Genomic DNA, 14,262 nt, shown 5'->3' on the forward strand with positions numbered 1-14,262 from the left:
GCTGGAGGACTATAAGGGGGAAATGATCAAAGGCTCATTTTATGATCAAGAACTCCAAAAAGTTAAAGATGAAAATGCTTTCTTAGTGGAAAAAATACTTAGAAGGAAAAAAGAACAAGTTTTTGTTAAATGGTTAGGTTTCGATGAAACACACAATTCATGGATAGATAAAAAGAGTATATTAAAATAATTAAGCACGCAAAATATTTATCAGATTTAATTTATTTTTGTGTATTTTTTTACATTGGAATATAGTTTTAATTATACACAAATTAAAAATAATAATAATATAATGTTAAATTGACTTATACCATATTTTGTGTATTATTACTAGCACCTAAAATATTTTTAATTTCATAGTGATTATGAGCTAATGTTGAAATATTATCAGGTAATATAAATCTTTTGTCATCCTTATAATTTAGACTTATCTTATTTACAATTTCAGTATAAATTTTATGACCTCTACTTCTAATAACTCTCTGTTGTCCATAATAAGTTTTTTTATGTTTAATGCATTCAATATAATGAGTATGAGTTAATCGTTTAACTACTGACTTTTTTACGCCTTTAACCTTTTTTACGTTATAGTCAGTGTTATCATCTTTAGCAATTAAATATGAGTATGCTTTCGCTTTTAATCCTGCAAACGACGTCATTATTTTTCCTGCATTTTCGTCTTTCATTAATCCAAGCTCTTTGTTATTAGCGAGATTGATACCGAATCTGTTTGAGGCTAGGTAATTGGATGTATCAAAGCGATTAGGATTGAATTTAATTAAATCATAAAAATCTTCTTCTGATGATATAATAAATGAATCTGTATCCATATAGAGTATTTTTGATGATGGACATTTTACAGAATGAAAATTATAGAAATAGTCATACATTAACCATTTTGAAAGTTCTAGTACACTAACTCCAATGTATATGGGCTTATCATAAAAAATTCGGGACTTAATTGATTCAATGGCAGCCAAATTATCTCCAAAGATTTCAACACTGTGGAAATTATGTCTTGCTATGCGTTGTCTAAACCCTGCTGAGTTTTGTCTTGACTCATAATGCTTAACTAATGCAACCTCACGACGTTTTTCTACATTCTCCATTGTTTTACCGTAAACGGCATTAACCATTAATTTGTAAAAGTTTATCTCAAAGTCATTGCTAGCTAATTTTCTAAGAGATGTATTGAGGTCAATATATGGTTTCAGCCAACAGGACTGATTAAATGATAAAACTCTAGATATTTTTTCTAAAATCATACCTTGCTCTATACATAACTGTAGCTGCTTCAAATGAATTATATAGTTCTTTTTATCACTTAAGTCAGCTATTAGTTTTGTCTGCTTTCCTCCTGGTGGAATCTTATTTTCGGGGCAAAAAGGTAAACTATTATGCTTATTATGAATATCATCAGGATATCGCAAATCTACTTCTAAAATATATCCAACATCACTAGATGCCGATATGCTAAGAACGTTGAAAGATGAAATTTCATCGTTACTTAGAAATTTAAAATTAGAAAATGGAAGGGGTTGACTCATAGCCCATCCATATAAGTTGTTGGCGTCAATATATGAAAGGAAATTTATGGGTTCGTTAGGCTTAAATTTATTATTTAAATATTTGTTATTTGCTGTTGCAATCCGTTGAGTGCATTGAGTCAATCCTCCACGAACAGCAGTTTTTAAAAAATTATAAATGTCAGGATCACTAACAAGTTCTAATTCTACTCTTGTGTATTTTAACATTGCATCCCATGAAACTGAAGGAGCAGTAACATAATTAATGGGGTCTAACCTGTACACTCGGGAACAAAGACTTCTAAAATTCTCAAATACATCAGCAAGAATTAAAACATCGCTTTCCAAATATAATTTTAAATAATCTCTAATAGATTTGCAATTAAATGCGTTCCAAACCTTCTGGGCAAAGTTGTAGTCTTCAACACTACATTCCTCATCATTCAGTGAATTATAAAAATTATCTCGCGAAGGAAGCAGGGATTCATCAAATTTTTCAAAACTATCCAAATAATCATAGGGAAATACTCCCTTTCGTCGTAGCATATCAAATTTTTCACCTTGATATTTACTTCTCAAAATTTTAAAATTCGCTATGTTCATATAACTAGCGAGTTTTTCTAAGCTTGAATTTAAAAATCTATTTGAATCTATATATCTAATTTTATATTGATGAAGATAAGATTCATCGAGCTTACAAATTTGAGTTAACGCAATATATAACTCTTTATTGCAAGGAATGGGTCTTAGTTCATCTTTTATTGACGTAACAAATAAATGTATATCATAACGAGATAAGTTATGAAAAACTACCGGGAAAAAGGGATCGCTTAATCTAAATGTCTGTTTACACAGCTTATGAATAGGACCTACATATTGTCCTGTAAACTGATCAAAGAATTTTTCTCGATCATCATCAGAAATTTGTTTCTCGCAGGCATAGCATTCACCGTGTTCCTGGTAATCCTCATCCCAAATTTTAAACTGATAGATTGGTTTTTTATAGGACTTCCAGTACTTCTCATAAAGTCCATCGGTTTTCATCCTAAGTGCTTGACAAAATTTTTGGATACAATCCGGTCCTGAAATAACGAAATCATAATGTTTATGAGTTTATTGCCTTTGCTGGAATGTTAAAATATTTACCTTCGTATGTCCACATCTCATTTAGATGTTCATTGTATTTATGTACAATATAAAATGATGCTGCACATGCTGTATGCCTCTGTGCCATAGTAGTTGATGATTTTAATGGATCATTAAGATTTATATCGTAATTTTCCAAAACTGCTTCGATGTCAGCATAAATTACTACTGGTGGAGATAGTTTTTTAGAAAAACTTTTGAATACAGTTTTGGTATTAGGTTCAGGATACAAAGCAGCAACTTTTCCACACTCTTTAGTGTCATGTATAGTATTTGTTGTACTATAAAATTGCAAGCAGTTCTCGCAAAAATATGCCGTATTATGGGATTTACTATGTTGTGAATAACATAATTTTCTCATGCACGTTATATATGCATAATGCATCATTTGCATATTATCACTATTAATTCCAAGCAAGTTTATGTGGTGAGTCCGAATTTTCTTAGTCCTCACTGTGGGTCCCACAACGTTTTTTCCATTCTCATCGACTTCATAAACATTGATGCTAAAATCCTCATTTGCTGATTCGAATCGCTTGATTCCTTTGCTTGTTATTGGAAACTCAATTCCGGAAAAATTTAATCTTACTCCTTCATAATAAATGATGTCTTGCCGTATGTTTCCGCATCGATAGGATGATGGTATTGTTAACTTATCTCGGGAAATTTTTTTTAATGCTGCTGTTTGATATATAGTTTTAAGGTGTGTTCCATAGGCTAATGATGCTAAAACACACCACTTGAAACAAAAATCATCGTCATTTTTAACATTTATGAGTGCATTTCGTGACTTAATTTTTTTGGGAGCTTGGATAAACCTGTTTGCAGCGATATGCTCTAGTTTTATCATGGTAAGTTCAAAATATTTAAAACACTTTATTGCCCAACCTGAATCCTTCTCCTGGAATTCACTGCTGAGAGTTATCAAATTTTCTATTGTATCATTTAGATGATCATCAATCAGCTCGTTTTCATATATTGGGTTGTATGGCGTAATGAAATGCTTCATTGTTTCTGTTAAGCTTTCATCATCAGTGTTTTTAACGTATAATCCATATACTTTTAAATTGTATTTTATGGATCTGTACTCACTCATGCAGTGACGCAATAAATTGATAATATCATTTTTGCAATCATAAAAAAACTCTTTTAAATCAATCTGTTCACTTTTATTTGAGTGAACACGATATGATTTTAAAGGAAATCGCGACTCCGTTGAAATTAAAATAACGTTTTCATTTTCCTCTAGTTGAGCTGCTCTTGCATTCTTATGTTTGTCCGACATCATATGGCGTCTTTCCCTAGACGAAGGGTAACTTTCACCGCAAATTGAACAGTCAATAATCCTTAGGTCCATCGGAGTATCCAATCGAGGCCGTTTTGAAGCTCCTGACGTTGAAGGACCTTGAAGATCACTTGAATTAGATCCTTTGCTCATAAGAATCTCAAAAGCATTCTTAGGTCCCAAGCATGCTTCATAATGACTATCAAACTCTATTAAGTCGATGGACTTAGAGCAAAGGTCACACACTACATTATTACGCAAATCAGAGCATCTCTCATAATGAGATTGAAACTCTGAAAAGTCAACGGACTTATCACACATGTTGCACTGAACTTTTGATGCCATTTTAAGTTTTATTTATTTATTTATTTTTTTTTTGTATCGAACTAACCACTTTCACTATTGAAACAGGACTAAGGGTTTTCCTTTTTAAATGGTATCTTTTTAGGCCCCTCCCAAACACCTTCTTAATCTTTTATATCCAAAACAACAGTACCTGTTCACAAACCTGTTTCAAACGATCCCTACTGGGTCAATCTAATAATATGAGGGAAAGGTTACAACCTCTATTCTACCTGAAATCCACTTATTCTTTTTGTGTAATCCTCACGTGGAAGAAACCTGTTTCAAACGAATCCTATGATTCTCTTGTAATAAGAGGAAGTGAAATTCAACCAATCAAAAGTAAAACAGAAACATTTAAAATAAATAGTGGTTAAATGTGTTATATTTATTATATATGTACATATGTATATATTATTTTTAGAAAAATACATAAAATATTCTTATTATATAAATATGTATTCGTATTATTAAAATTTCGCCTCAGCTAATTTTACCGCAGCAATTAAGTCATCATCATCTTCGTCCCGAAGTAGTTCCTGGAGTTGAGATCTTTTATCATCATCCTGATTATCTACTAAATCGAAAATGTTGTCATCATCCGGGAAAATGTATGCTGGATTATCATTATTAGACGTTGCATTCCTTGGGTCATCGTCGTCATCATCCCATTTAATGTCACTTAACCAGGTCAAGTTGCTCTCGAGATAGGTTTGAGTCTTAATCCCAAAAATCAAGGACAGGTCTACGGAGCTCGGCTGAGAGTCCAGATTTATGGTTGATTCCGGTTGGGAATCGATAAAAATGATTTCAAGGTCATCCATCGTTGTTGAAAGATTACTAGTTTATGTCCTAGCTGTTAGCTGTGAGTAGTTATTATATAGGCACTTTGCTATGGGACAGTGGTAGGTACACAAAGGAGGAATATAAATTATAGAGAAAGTAGAAAGGTTCAAGGGCATCGAAACCGTTTTTCAGGAAACACTTAAAAAATACCTCTAAACTATCACATTAGATTCATTGCAAAGGGATGACCTACCTGTTTGAGGGTTGTTTGAATCGCAACACGGGACCAATCGTAAAAACAGGTTCATTGACAGTAAGTGGGAGGAGAGAGAATATAAATGAGCGAAGGATCGATTTGAGAGGATTTTACATGGTTGAGAAACAGGATTAAGATCGAAGTTAGTTCACATTATCGCCGATAGGTGGCGCCACCAAGTAGTAAGGATACGGGACAGACGTATATTTACTCTAAGTAGCATTAATTAATTTTGATGTCTTCCTATTATAATTTTATTCTTTGCGTGCTCCTATATATATCTCCATTAATTTGTGTTCTCTTACCATTCAACCCTCTATACGGACATCTAGATACCCAGGTTTCCAACCTATGTTTTCTATAGGATGTATATTTCAGAAACTTCACACATTTGTTTTCCCAATTCAATGTTTATAAAATATCCTATAAGTATTTATTTAACTTGACCAGTTAATAACATAGCAGAAATTGGTTCCCAATTCAATGTTAATAAAATATCTTATAAGTATTTATTTAACATGATCACGTAATAACATAGCAATATGATGCACACTTACATTCAACATGCTGCCAAGCTGCACATGCTTAAGCAAATGTTGCTGCAACATGTTGCGAATTTGGTAATTCAGTGTAAAAAGTCGCTGTCCCGTATCCTTACTACTTGGTGGCGCCACCTATCGGCGATAATGTGAACTAACTTCGATCTTAATCCTGTTTCTCAACCATGTAAAATCCTCTCAAATCGATCCTTCGCTCATTTATATTCTCTCTCCTCCCACTTACTGTCAATGAACCTGTTTTTACGATTGGTCCCGTGTTGCGATTCAAACAACCCTCAAACAGGTAGGTCATCCCTTTGCAATGAATCTAATGTGATAGTTTAGAGGTATTTTTTAAGTGTTTCCTGAAAAACGGTTTCGATGCCCTTGAACCTTTCTACTTTCTCTATAATTTATATTCCTCCTTTGTGTACCTACCACTGTCCCATAGCAAAGTGCCTATATAATAACTACTAACTTTAGTACCGCCCGGTACTACTGGCCGGGGATGCACCGAGATGTGAGGACATACGTGAGAAAGAGTGAAATCTGCATACGCTACAAACCAAGTCATCTACAGGCGGCCGGGAAAATGCTGACACAAGTGTCAGAGGAGCCGTGGGCAACAGTGTGTGCCGACTTCGTGGGCCCTCTGCCCAGGTCAAAGCATGGGAATGCCATGTTATTGGTGTTATTCGGTTCTCGAAATGGACCGAGTTGGTCCCCTTGAGAAAGGCCACTGCGGAAGCACTAACAAAAGCGTTCCGAGAGCGCATCGTGTCCCGGTTTGGCGTGCCGAAGGTGGTGATCACGGATAATGGCGTCCAGTTCACCAGTAGAGCTTTTGAGAGGTTTTTGGAGCAGATTGGTGTACGGCATCAGTTCACGGTCCCGTACACGCCGCAGGAGAACCCGATGGAGCGAACTAACCGGACAGTGAAAACTATGATAGCTCAGTTCACCGAAGGGAACCAGAGGAACTGGGATGAGAAATGGCCAGAGATAATGTTGGCCGTAAATTCAGGGGTGTCCGAATCCACCGGGTACTCGCCGGCGTTTGTTGTCCAAGGGAGAGAGCCGAGGCTACCAAAGGCTCTATACGATGAAGAAGTGCTTGGCACAGGACAGGGCACGCCCACTCCGGACGATAACGCGGCCAAGTTGAGAGAAGTATTTCAACTGGTGAGGCGGAATCTCGAAAGAGCGGCGCAGGACCAGGCGAGGTATTATAACCTGAGGAGGAGAGCGTAGAAACCCACGATTGGAGACAAGGTATGGGCCAAGCAACACCATCTATCCAATGCGGCCGAAGGGTTTGCTGCAAAACTGGCCCCGAAATATGACGGTCCCTACACCATAATGGATTTCGTGTCGCCGGTCATTTGTAAATTAAGGAAGGACAGCGAGAAACGGACGCGGACCGCCCATATGGGGGACCTGAAGCCACAGCCCTGTGAGGGAACCCCTAAAAAAAGCCCTGGAACCGAAGCGTAGGCGACGCACAAGGAGGGGCAACGGGCGAGGCATACGGAGAAGGATGGATGGGGCACGAAAGACAGAGACTAGCGGCAGGGGCAGAAAGGAGAGTCTCAAGAGGATGCCACGCAGGACAAGGTCGTACAGGATACTCTTACAACTAAGGTTCAGTAAAACTAAGAACCACTCGTGCCACGCAGGACAGGAATCGCCCACAAGGGAGGAACGGGCGGCCCGACTTAGTGCCACGCAGGACAAGGCCACCCGGAATCCTCTTTCAACTAAAATCGGCAAAGCCAAGAGGCATTAAAACTAAGCAGCAGACTGCGGCCGGCAGACGAATAAAGCTGGATCTACAAAAAAAAAAGAAGGAGGATTAGCTCGTCAGCCAATAGGAACTGATCAAGGGTAAAGAAGGTAGAAGATACCCGGGTTACCACTATCCCAGGGGGGCGGGTTGCGTGGTGCGTCGACGGACGAGGGGGCACCCGAGAAGGGGGTTCCGAGGATGAGCCGAAGTTCGGGTCCGGGTCCAGGGCATCGAAGCCTACTGCTAACTCGGGGGAGGCGGGACAAAAGCGGATGCCGCCCGTGTGCGGTCTACCGGCTGGGGAATCGGATGATCCCTGGGTCCGAGGCGCTGCACGGGGGTGACATCCGCGTCTAAGCCGATCCGGAGACGGGCGGAGCTGGCCACGGGGGACGGGCCGATGTTTGGCAGCACGGGCGAAAGGTCGGATGACCTATTGATCACGAGCTGGGAGATCGGTCGGCACCCTGGACTGGGGCCCAAGGACGGGCTGGAATAAAAGGCACGGTGAGATGAGGAACCCAAGAACTCGGGAGGCTTACCAGATTCAAGGCGAAACCAAACAACACGTCGCCATACCTGGAAGTAGAAAGGGCCAGTAAAAAAATCGAAAAAAAGAAAGGGGAAAAAAAGGAAGAAAAGGGGGAACCGAAGGAAATCTAACAAAACCAGGGGGCACCCTGGGGTTAACGCGGCGAGAGGCGCGGATAACTTTCAAAACGGGAGCGGGCGAGAGAGCCATCTGGAAGGCAAGAGAGAGCCGTCCCACGGGCCCATGTAAGGCACCGTTACAGGGAACGGTGAGCACCGGCACGAGCCCTTATAAAGGAGGGAGCAGCGCACGATCAGGTCTTTTCTAAAAAAAGTTGACCACGTGCAAAAAAAAAGGTAAGATGCAGCAGCACTTAACGAGATATATAACGGAGCAGCGGAAATGGATTCGCCGCGGGTATCAGTCTATGGGCGATACGCAAAGTCGGCGGCAGGCGTACCAGGTCGACCGCGAGGAGCGAAGGGCGAGTAGGAGTAAGTCCCCGGAGCTACAGTTATTGGCCTCACCGCTAGTGTCAACCGCGGGATCCATGGGACCGACGGTGTCCCCGGGGGTATCGCCGGGGTACACCGAGGCGGAAAGTGACCTGGAGTTGGTGAGCTGGGAGCCGGCGCCACGGAGAAAACGCGCACGCGAGGCGAAGCGCGAGGAGCCCCACACCAGCAAGCACGAGGAGCCCCGCGCCAGCGCCTCGCGGAATGGCACCGGCGGATCGGGCTGGCCGCGGCGAAAGTGGAGCGGAGGCAACGGCTTGTATGGGAGGAGGCCCTGGCGCTGGCCAAGAGGCTGAAGGCCACGCAGGAGGCCACAAACGGGACGTCGCGCACCAGTGGCGGTGTATTAGCCGGATCAACGCAGCGGAGCAGAGGGAGATGGCGCGTCTGCGTGCGGAAACGGAGGAGGCAAGGGCGACGCGGACGGAGGGCACGGCAGACGGGCTGGCGGTGATCTCCAGCGATGAGGAGGAGGCGGAGTGTCCACCAGCGCCGAAGGCGGCTCGAGTCCAGTCGCCCGAAGAGGAGTGGCTGGAGAACCCTGAACACGTCGAGTCCGAGAAGGAGCCGCAGGCCCCACCGTCACCGGGGGCAGAGGGAGAGCTGTTCCAGCGTCGGCCGCCGGCTGACAACGCGCACGGCCAAGAGCAGCAGCAGCATCAGCAGCAGCGGCATCAGCAGCAGCAGCAGCAAAAGCAGCATCAGCAGCAGCAGCAGCACTGGCACGGTCCGCAAGGAGACGCCATCGGGCCGTTCGTCTCGCAGGAGGTGCGCTCTGCGGTACGAGACGGTATGATGTGGCACGTGCAAACGCTGCACATATCGTGGGCCTCTGGGCCAGCGCCCCAGCAGCCCGAGCAAGAGGCGAAGAAGGCTCGACTGTGGGTGGAGACACCACGCGCCAGCGACGAGCGGGACACGAGGCGGCGGGCACGGCCACAGGAATCAACAGGCCCAGCGATGGCCCAACAGCCGAAGAAACCCGAGGAGGCGCCCGAGGGGACGGCAGAGGGCGAGACGGAGGGAACGACGAACACGCCGACATCACTGACGGCGGAGGGCCCAGCGGCGGCACCCCAAGTCGAGGTAATTACCGACGGCGATCGGTGTCCACCGATCGGCAGGAGGTATTCCGGGCTAGGTATTGAGGAGAAAAGAAGAGTGGAGAAGAAGAATGAAAAAAAAGTAACTGAAAACCAAAAAAAAAGGGTGTTTAAAAAAGAACATGGTATTACCTTGCAGCAGAAGAACAGCGGGGCATCGCTAGAAATGGTCGGTAAAGCTTGAATGAAGGCGGCGGAAGGCGTGAAAGCGGGAGGAAAACTTACCCGAAGCATCCAGAGGGCCGGCGGAAGGCCTGCGTGCCAGCGAAGGGCAGTAGGGAAAACCGGACGCGCACAAGAAAACCAAAGAAAACACCCGGAACAGCGAGAAAATAGTACGTTTTCCAGTCCATTGAGGAATTCGCGATCCGGAAGTAGAATACGCACGCTGCGACATATCGGATAGATCGCAAAGCGCCCCTACGCTTTATCGAGTTGATCGTTAGGGCAACGCTGCGCCATATCGAGTAGGTCAGAATAGCGACCATACCCTATATCGAGCGGGGCACAAAAGCTCCTATGCGAACTATCGATTAGGGGGAATCGATTCGATCGCTCTCATCGGAGAGATACGGCAACACCGCACGGCGCGAGGCCGAAAGAGGGCGCCAGGGTGCACCCGGGTCGAGAACAAAGCGCGCGCGCTCCGTTCGCGCGGGGTTTTTGAAACGTCCCAAACCTGGGACGCGGAAAACCGGAGTTTTCCGCCAATAAAAGAAAGGGAGAAGTGTAAGGAAAGGTATTCCCACACGTAGGGGGCGGTATAGGGTTAAGCGCTAACGGCCGTTATCCGGGGATATCCGGAGGCGGTGAATTCCCGAGGAGAGCTCTCCCGGGGACCCAAGATGAGAGGGGAGGACCCCTGGAGAGAGAGAGCAGCGGGATGACGGGATCGGGCCGGCAGTGGCCCAGCGCATGACCAAATATGGTCATGAGATCACGCCACCAGCCAGGTCCCGTTGGAAAGCGACAAGGGAATGAAGGAACGTCGATGGAAAAATACGGGCACCGCATGGCGGAAAGTGCCGTTAGCGCCAGGCGGCATCGGCGGCATCGGCGGCGCCGACGCAGAAGCGAGCCTATAAGAGGAGGGCCGCGACCAGGAACGAGGACAGTCAGCGAGCGGAGCTAGCAAGAGTGAGACCGAGCGAAGGGAAAAGAGCTTTAGAAAGCGAACGCGTTGTGTGAGGATTGAGAGGCGGACTCGAGCGTGCAGCCAAGAGCCAAAGATCCCAATCCCTTGAACCAACGGTGCCACGCTTGAAGTGCATCCCACAGGGAGTGAGGCACCCTCGGGCCGAAAAGCCAAGTGAGTCGAGTGATAGCGAACGCGTCAGGCGCCTGACTGAGAGGCGGATTTGGGCCACGTGCCAAGAATCGCTAGCCCCAGTCAGTAGAGCCGGCGGTGCCACGCCGGGGGGGGTCCAGGGTGCGACACGCTCATCAAAACACAGAGGAGAACCAAGAGGAGAACCAGCACCGGAGTCGGAATAGCGTAAGATAGATTAAAGATACCAATAAAGCATATTGTCATACCAGTACAAAACTCAACCCGTGCCTTCTTACTTGTCGTCGGGGCAACATACAAATATTGTTGCAGCGAGCCCACCGACCGCTGAGCCAGCCCAGCTGCATCAGACGGAAAAGAACGGTTCGTTACAGTATACTTATGGTGAAGTGTAATGGCGAAGGTCTCGATAACATTAGCCCGAAGTTTGTGAAAATCTTATGTATGTAATATGTATCTTTAACACGGCTATAACTACGTCCTCCTTTCCAACTGAATGGAAAAACCGACAATTTTACCGATCCGAAAACCTAACAACGACTTTAGGCCCACTTCAATACATCCGTTCCTATCAAAAGTCCTAAAAAATCTCATGTCCCTACAGATTGAATACTACCTGACAAACTACTCGCTATTAAACCACAAGCAGTCAGGTTTTCGAAAAAAACGAAGTTGTTTAAGCGCTGTAACGGATATTGTCGAAGATATTCGACAGCAACACGATAAGAACTGGGTTACGTTTTTAACACTTCTCGACCACAGTAAGGCGTTCGACTCAGTCAACCATAATATTCTTTGCACAAAACTGACTAACCTTTTCAAAATCTCAGGGACTGCGGTAAATTTTGTAAAATCGTACCTATCAATAAGATTGCAGGCAGTAGTAACCGGTACATATGCTTCCACTTTTAGGGTTCTTACACGGGGTATCTCTCAGGGATCAGTACTAGGGCTTTTACTGTTTTCCATACATGTTAATGATCTACCCAGTGTCTTGTCTGACTGTGAAGTACATTTATATGCTGATGACGTTCAAATTTAAGTTAGTAGTCTCGTTAATGAAATAAATCTTTGTGACAATATGTCTAACAAAATGCTTTCCCTAATTGAGAAATGGGCAAAAGAGAATGTCCTGGGAATAAATCCTAAAAAATCAAAATGTATTGTAATTGCCAAAAAGCGGATTGATACAAAAAATCTATCCGGTATCTGGCTGGAGAGTCATCGAAAGACTATCCTTCTCAGATCATAAGTACATTCAGTTCAAGTAAAATTCAAACACTCTTCGAAGATAACAGTCCATAGAAATTCCCGGAATTTGGAAACAAGCGCTCCAGTGTGTTAAGATTTTTCCAAAATAGTGGTGCAATTCTGTTGAGGTAATTATCCATCCAGCTGTAGCGACCCGTTGAAAAATGTTCTGTTCTTTCTGGTCTAGAAGTTACGGATTGGTTATTCCCGGAGACCTCTATTGGACACGTGCCCGTACCAAAGTAGCACCGGTTGAACCCCACCGTTCGACGTGTGGATGAGGCGGTAGCCGAGGATATGGAATTGCTCCTCCAATAAACCAGATCGGTTTTATCTGCAATCTTCACCTGGACAAGTTCGACCCATGGGGATGAGCTGAGTGACTACTCAAATACACCAGTCGCCCCTCGCTCGATCCATATGTGCCGGCGTACATAACCTCACGCAGTAGATGGACCGCGGTCATTGACCCCTGGCCTCGAGAGCAGCTGATGTGACCTGCGCCCGGTACAATCTTGTGCCACCCGCAGACCTCGAGTAGGAACTCGGAACCCTGTTCTTTTATCCGCTTTCTGTTAAACAACGTTCTTTTGATACGGCAAATGCGCAAAAGCCAATTAAATCCGGTATAAACGAAATGGGAATTCCTGTTGTAACTATCCGTTGGTCTTCAACCATGATCACGGTTTTATACATATATTACTCATGCTTTTGATGGATTTTCCATATACCCGGTTTTTGTCTGGTTTTGGCACTGACCAAGTTAACGTAATGCAGTTTAAAGCTTTCTTGTTCCTAACCATTTTTATAGATTTAAGATTACTATACCCTACCTCGCCCCTATGATACTCTTTCCCCCGTATATGCTGTATAGTTGTACCCTGTACATGTAAGAAAATATCGAATAGCAGGCTTGTATTAGGGACTAGATTCTATTAGCGTTAGGTTTTATAGGAATTTAAACGAAGAACTATGGATTGCGTAAATAGAGTTAGTTTGGAAATGAACCAAGGCTAAATATATTATATCGGAACCATGCAACCGCGTCTGACGGAGATGTGACCCACCGCAGTCTTTGTTGGAGGGATCCTGACTGTTAATAGGTGGCCCTGAAGGATCATGGTAGGGTGGGCGATCTGACCGGTGATCTTTTTCGTTTACGTATCCATGCTGATCTGTCCCTTTGACCCCCTGTATCCCGTTTCCGAGATCCTTCAAAACCTTCAAAAAAAGGAGGAATTGGCGAAAATCCTCTAGCTGAACCATTCACGAGGGTGCCGGCTGGGCAATGGACACTGCATTACCCCGGACAAGGGTAATGCACTGTCGCTTGCTCTGTCCGGGGTAATGCAGAGTCTAGCTCAGGCTATGGTACAGCGTCTTCCCGATTAAAAGTAGGGGGAACCGAACCAGGGCCATGGCTAGAGGTGCCTGGCGGTCAGGCCTAAAACGCTAGGGGGTGCTCCCCCCGAAAAATATTAACCAGTATGGACCCTCCGACCAAATATGGAGGCGAAGATAGATGAAGCACGGGTTGGGATGTCAACCCAAACGTCGGTGGGAAGCGTGACTGCTAACACCGGCGGGCACGGGGAGGAGCAATCCTCTCTGCGAATCGCCAGCGGTCACACCTCAGACTTGGCGGGAGCAGGATAAGTCTGTTGTAAAGCTACTGCCCCAACAACAGCAACAAAAACAACTCTCTCCGCAGCCTGCAAGTTGAGCCGCACAGATGCCGTAGTCGACACAGACACGGATCTGGAGAGCGTGCTCTCTCTAAGCAGGACGGAGGAAGAGAGCTTTCTCTGCTCGCCGGAACCAGGCATCAGCACCCTGCGTAGGGAAGGGCCGAAGCGTTCCAAGGAGGGGATGAATGCCAAAGCACAATACAAAGCGGCCCTTAACAT

The 14,262-nt window shown here is 44.4% G+C and overlaps 1 protein-coding gene across 1 annotated transcript; it reads right to left on the reverse strand.

Moving 5' to 3' along the window:
- Positions 1-320: 320 nt before the first annotated feature.
- Positions 321-10,220, reverse strand: LOC117184758 (uncharacterized). Its single transcript, XM_033383581.1, has 4 exons — positions 10,042-10,220; positions 9,949-9,976; positions 7,785-8,245; positions 321-7,709 (listed from the first exon to the last, which is right to left on the reverse strand). Exon 4 carries the CDS (start codon positions 4,300-4,302, stop codon positions 2,632-2,634), a length of 1,671 nt encoding a protein of 556 aa, XP_033239472.1. The 5' UTR covers positions 4,303-7,709; positions 7,785-8,245; positions 9,949-9,976; positions 10,042-10,220; the 3' UTR covers positions 321-2,631.
- Between the last annotated feature and the right edge of the window lie 4,042 nt (positions 10,221-14,262).

This window comes from Drosophila pseudoobscura, chromosome X, assembly GCF_009870125.1.
Source record: "Drosophila pseudoobscura strain MV-25-SWS-2005 chromosome X, UCI_Dpse_MV25, whole genome shotgun sequence".
NCBI lineage: Eukaryota > Metazoa > Arthropoda > Insecta > Diptera > Drosophilidae > Drosophila > Drosophila pseudoobscura.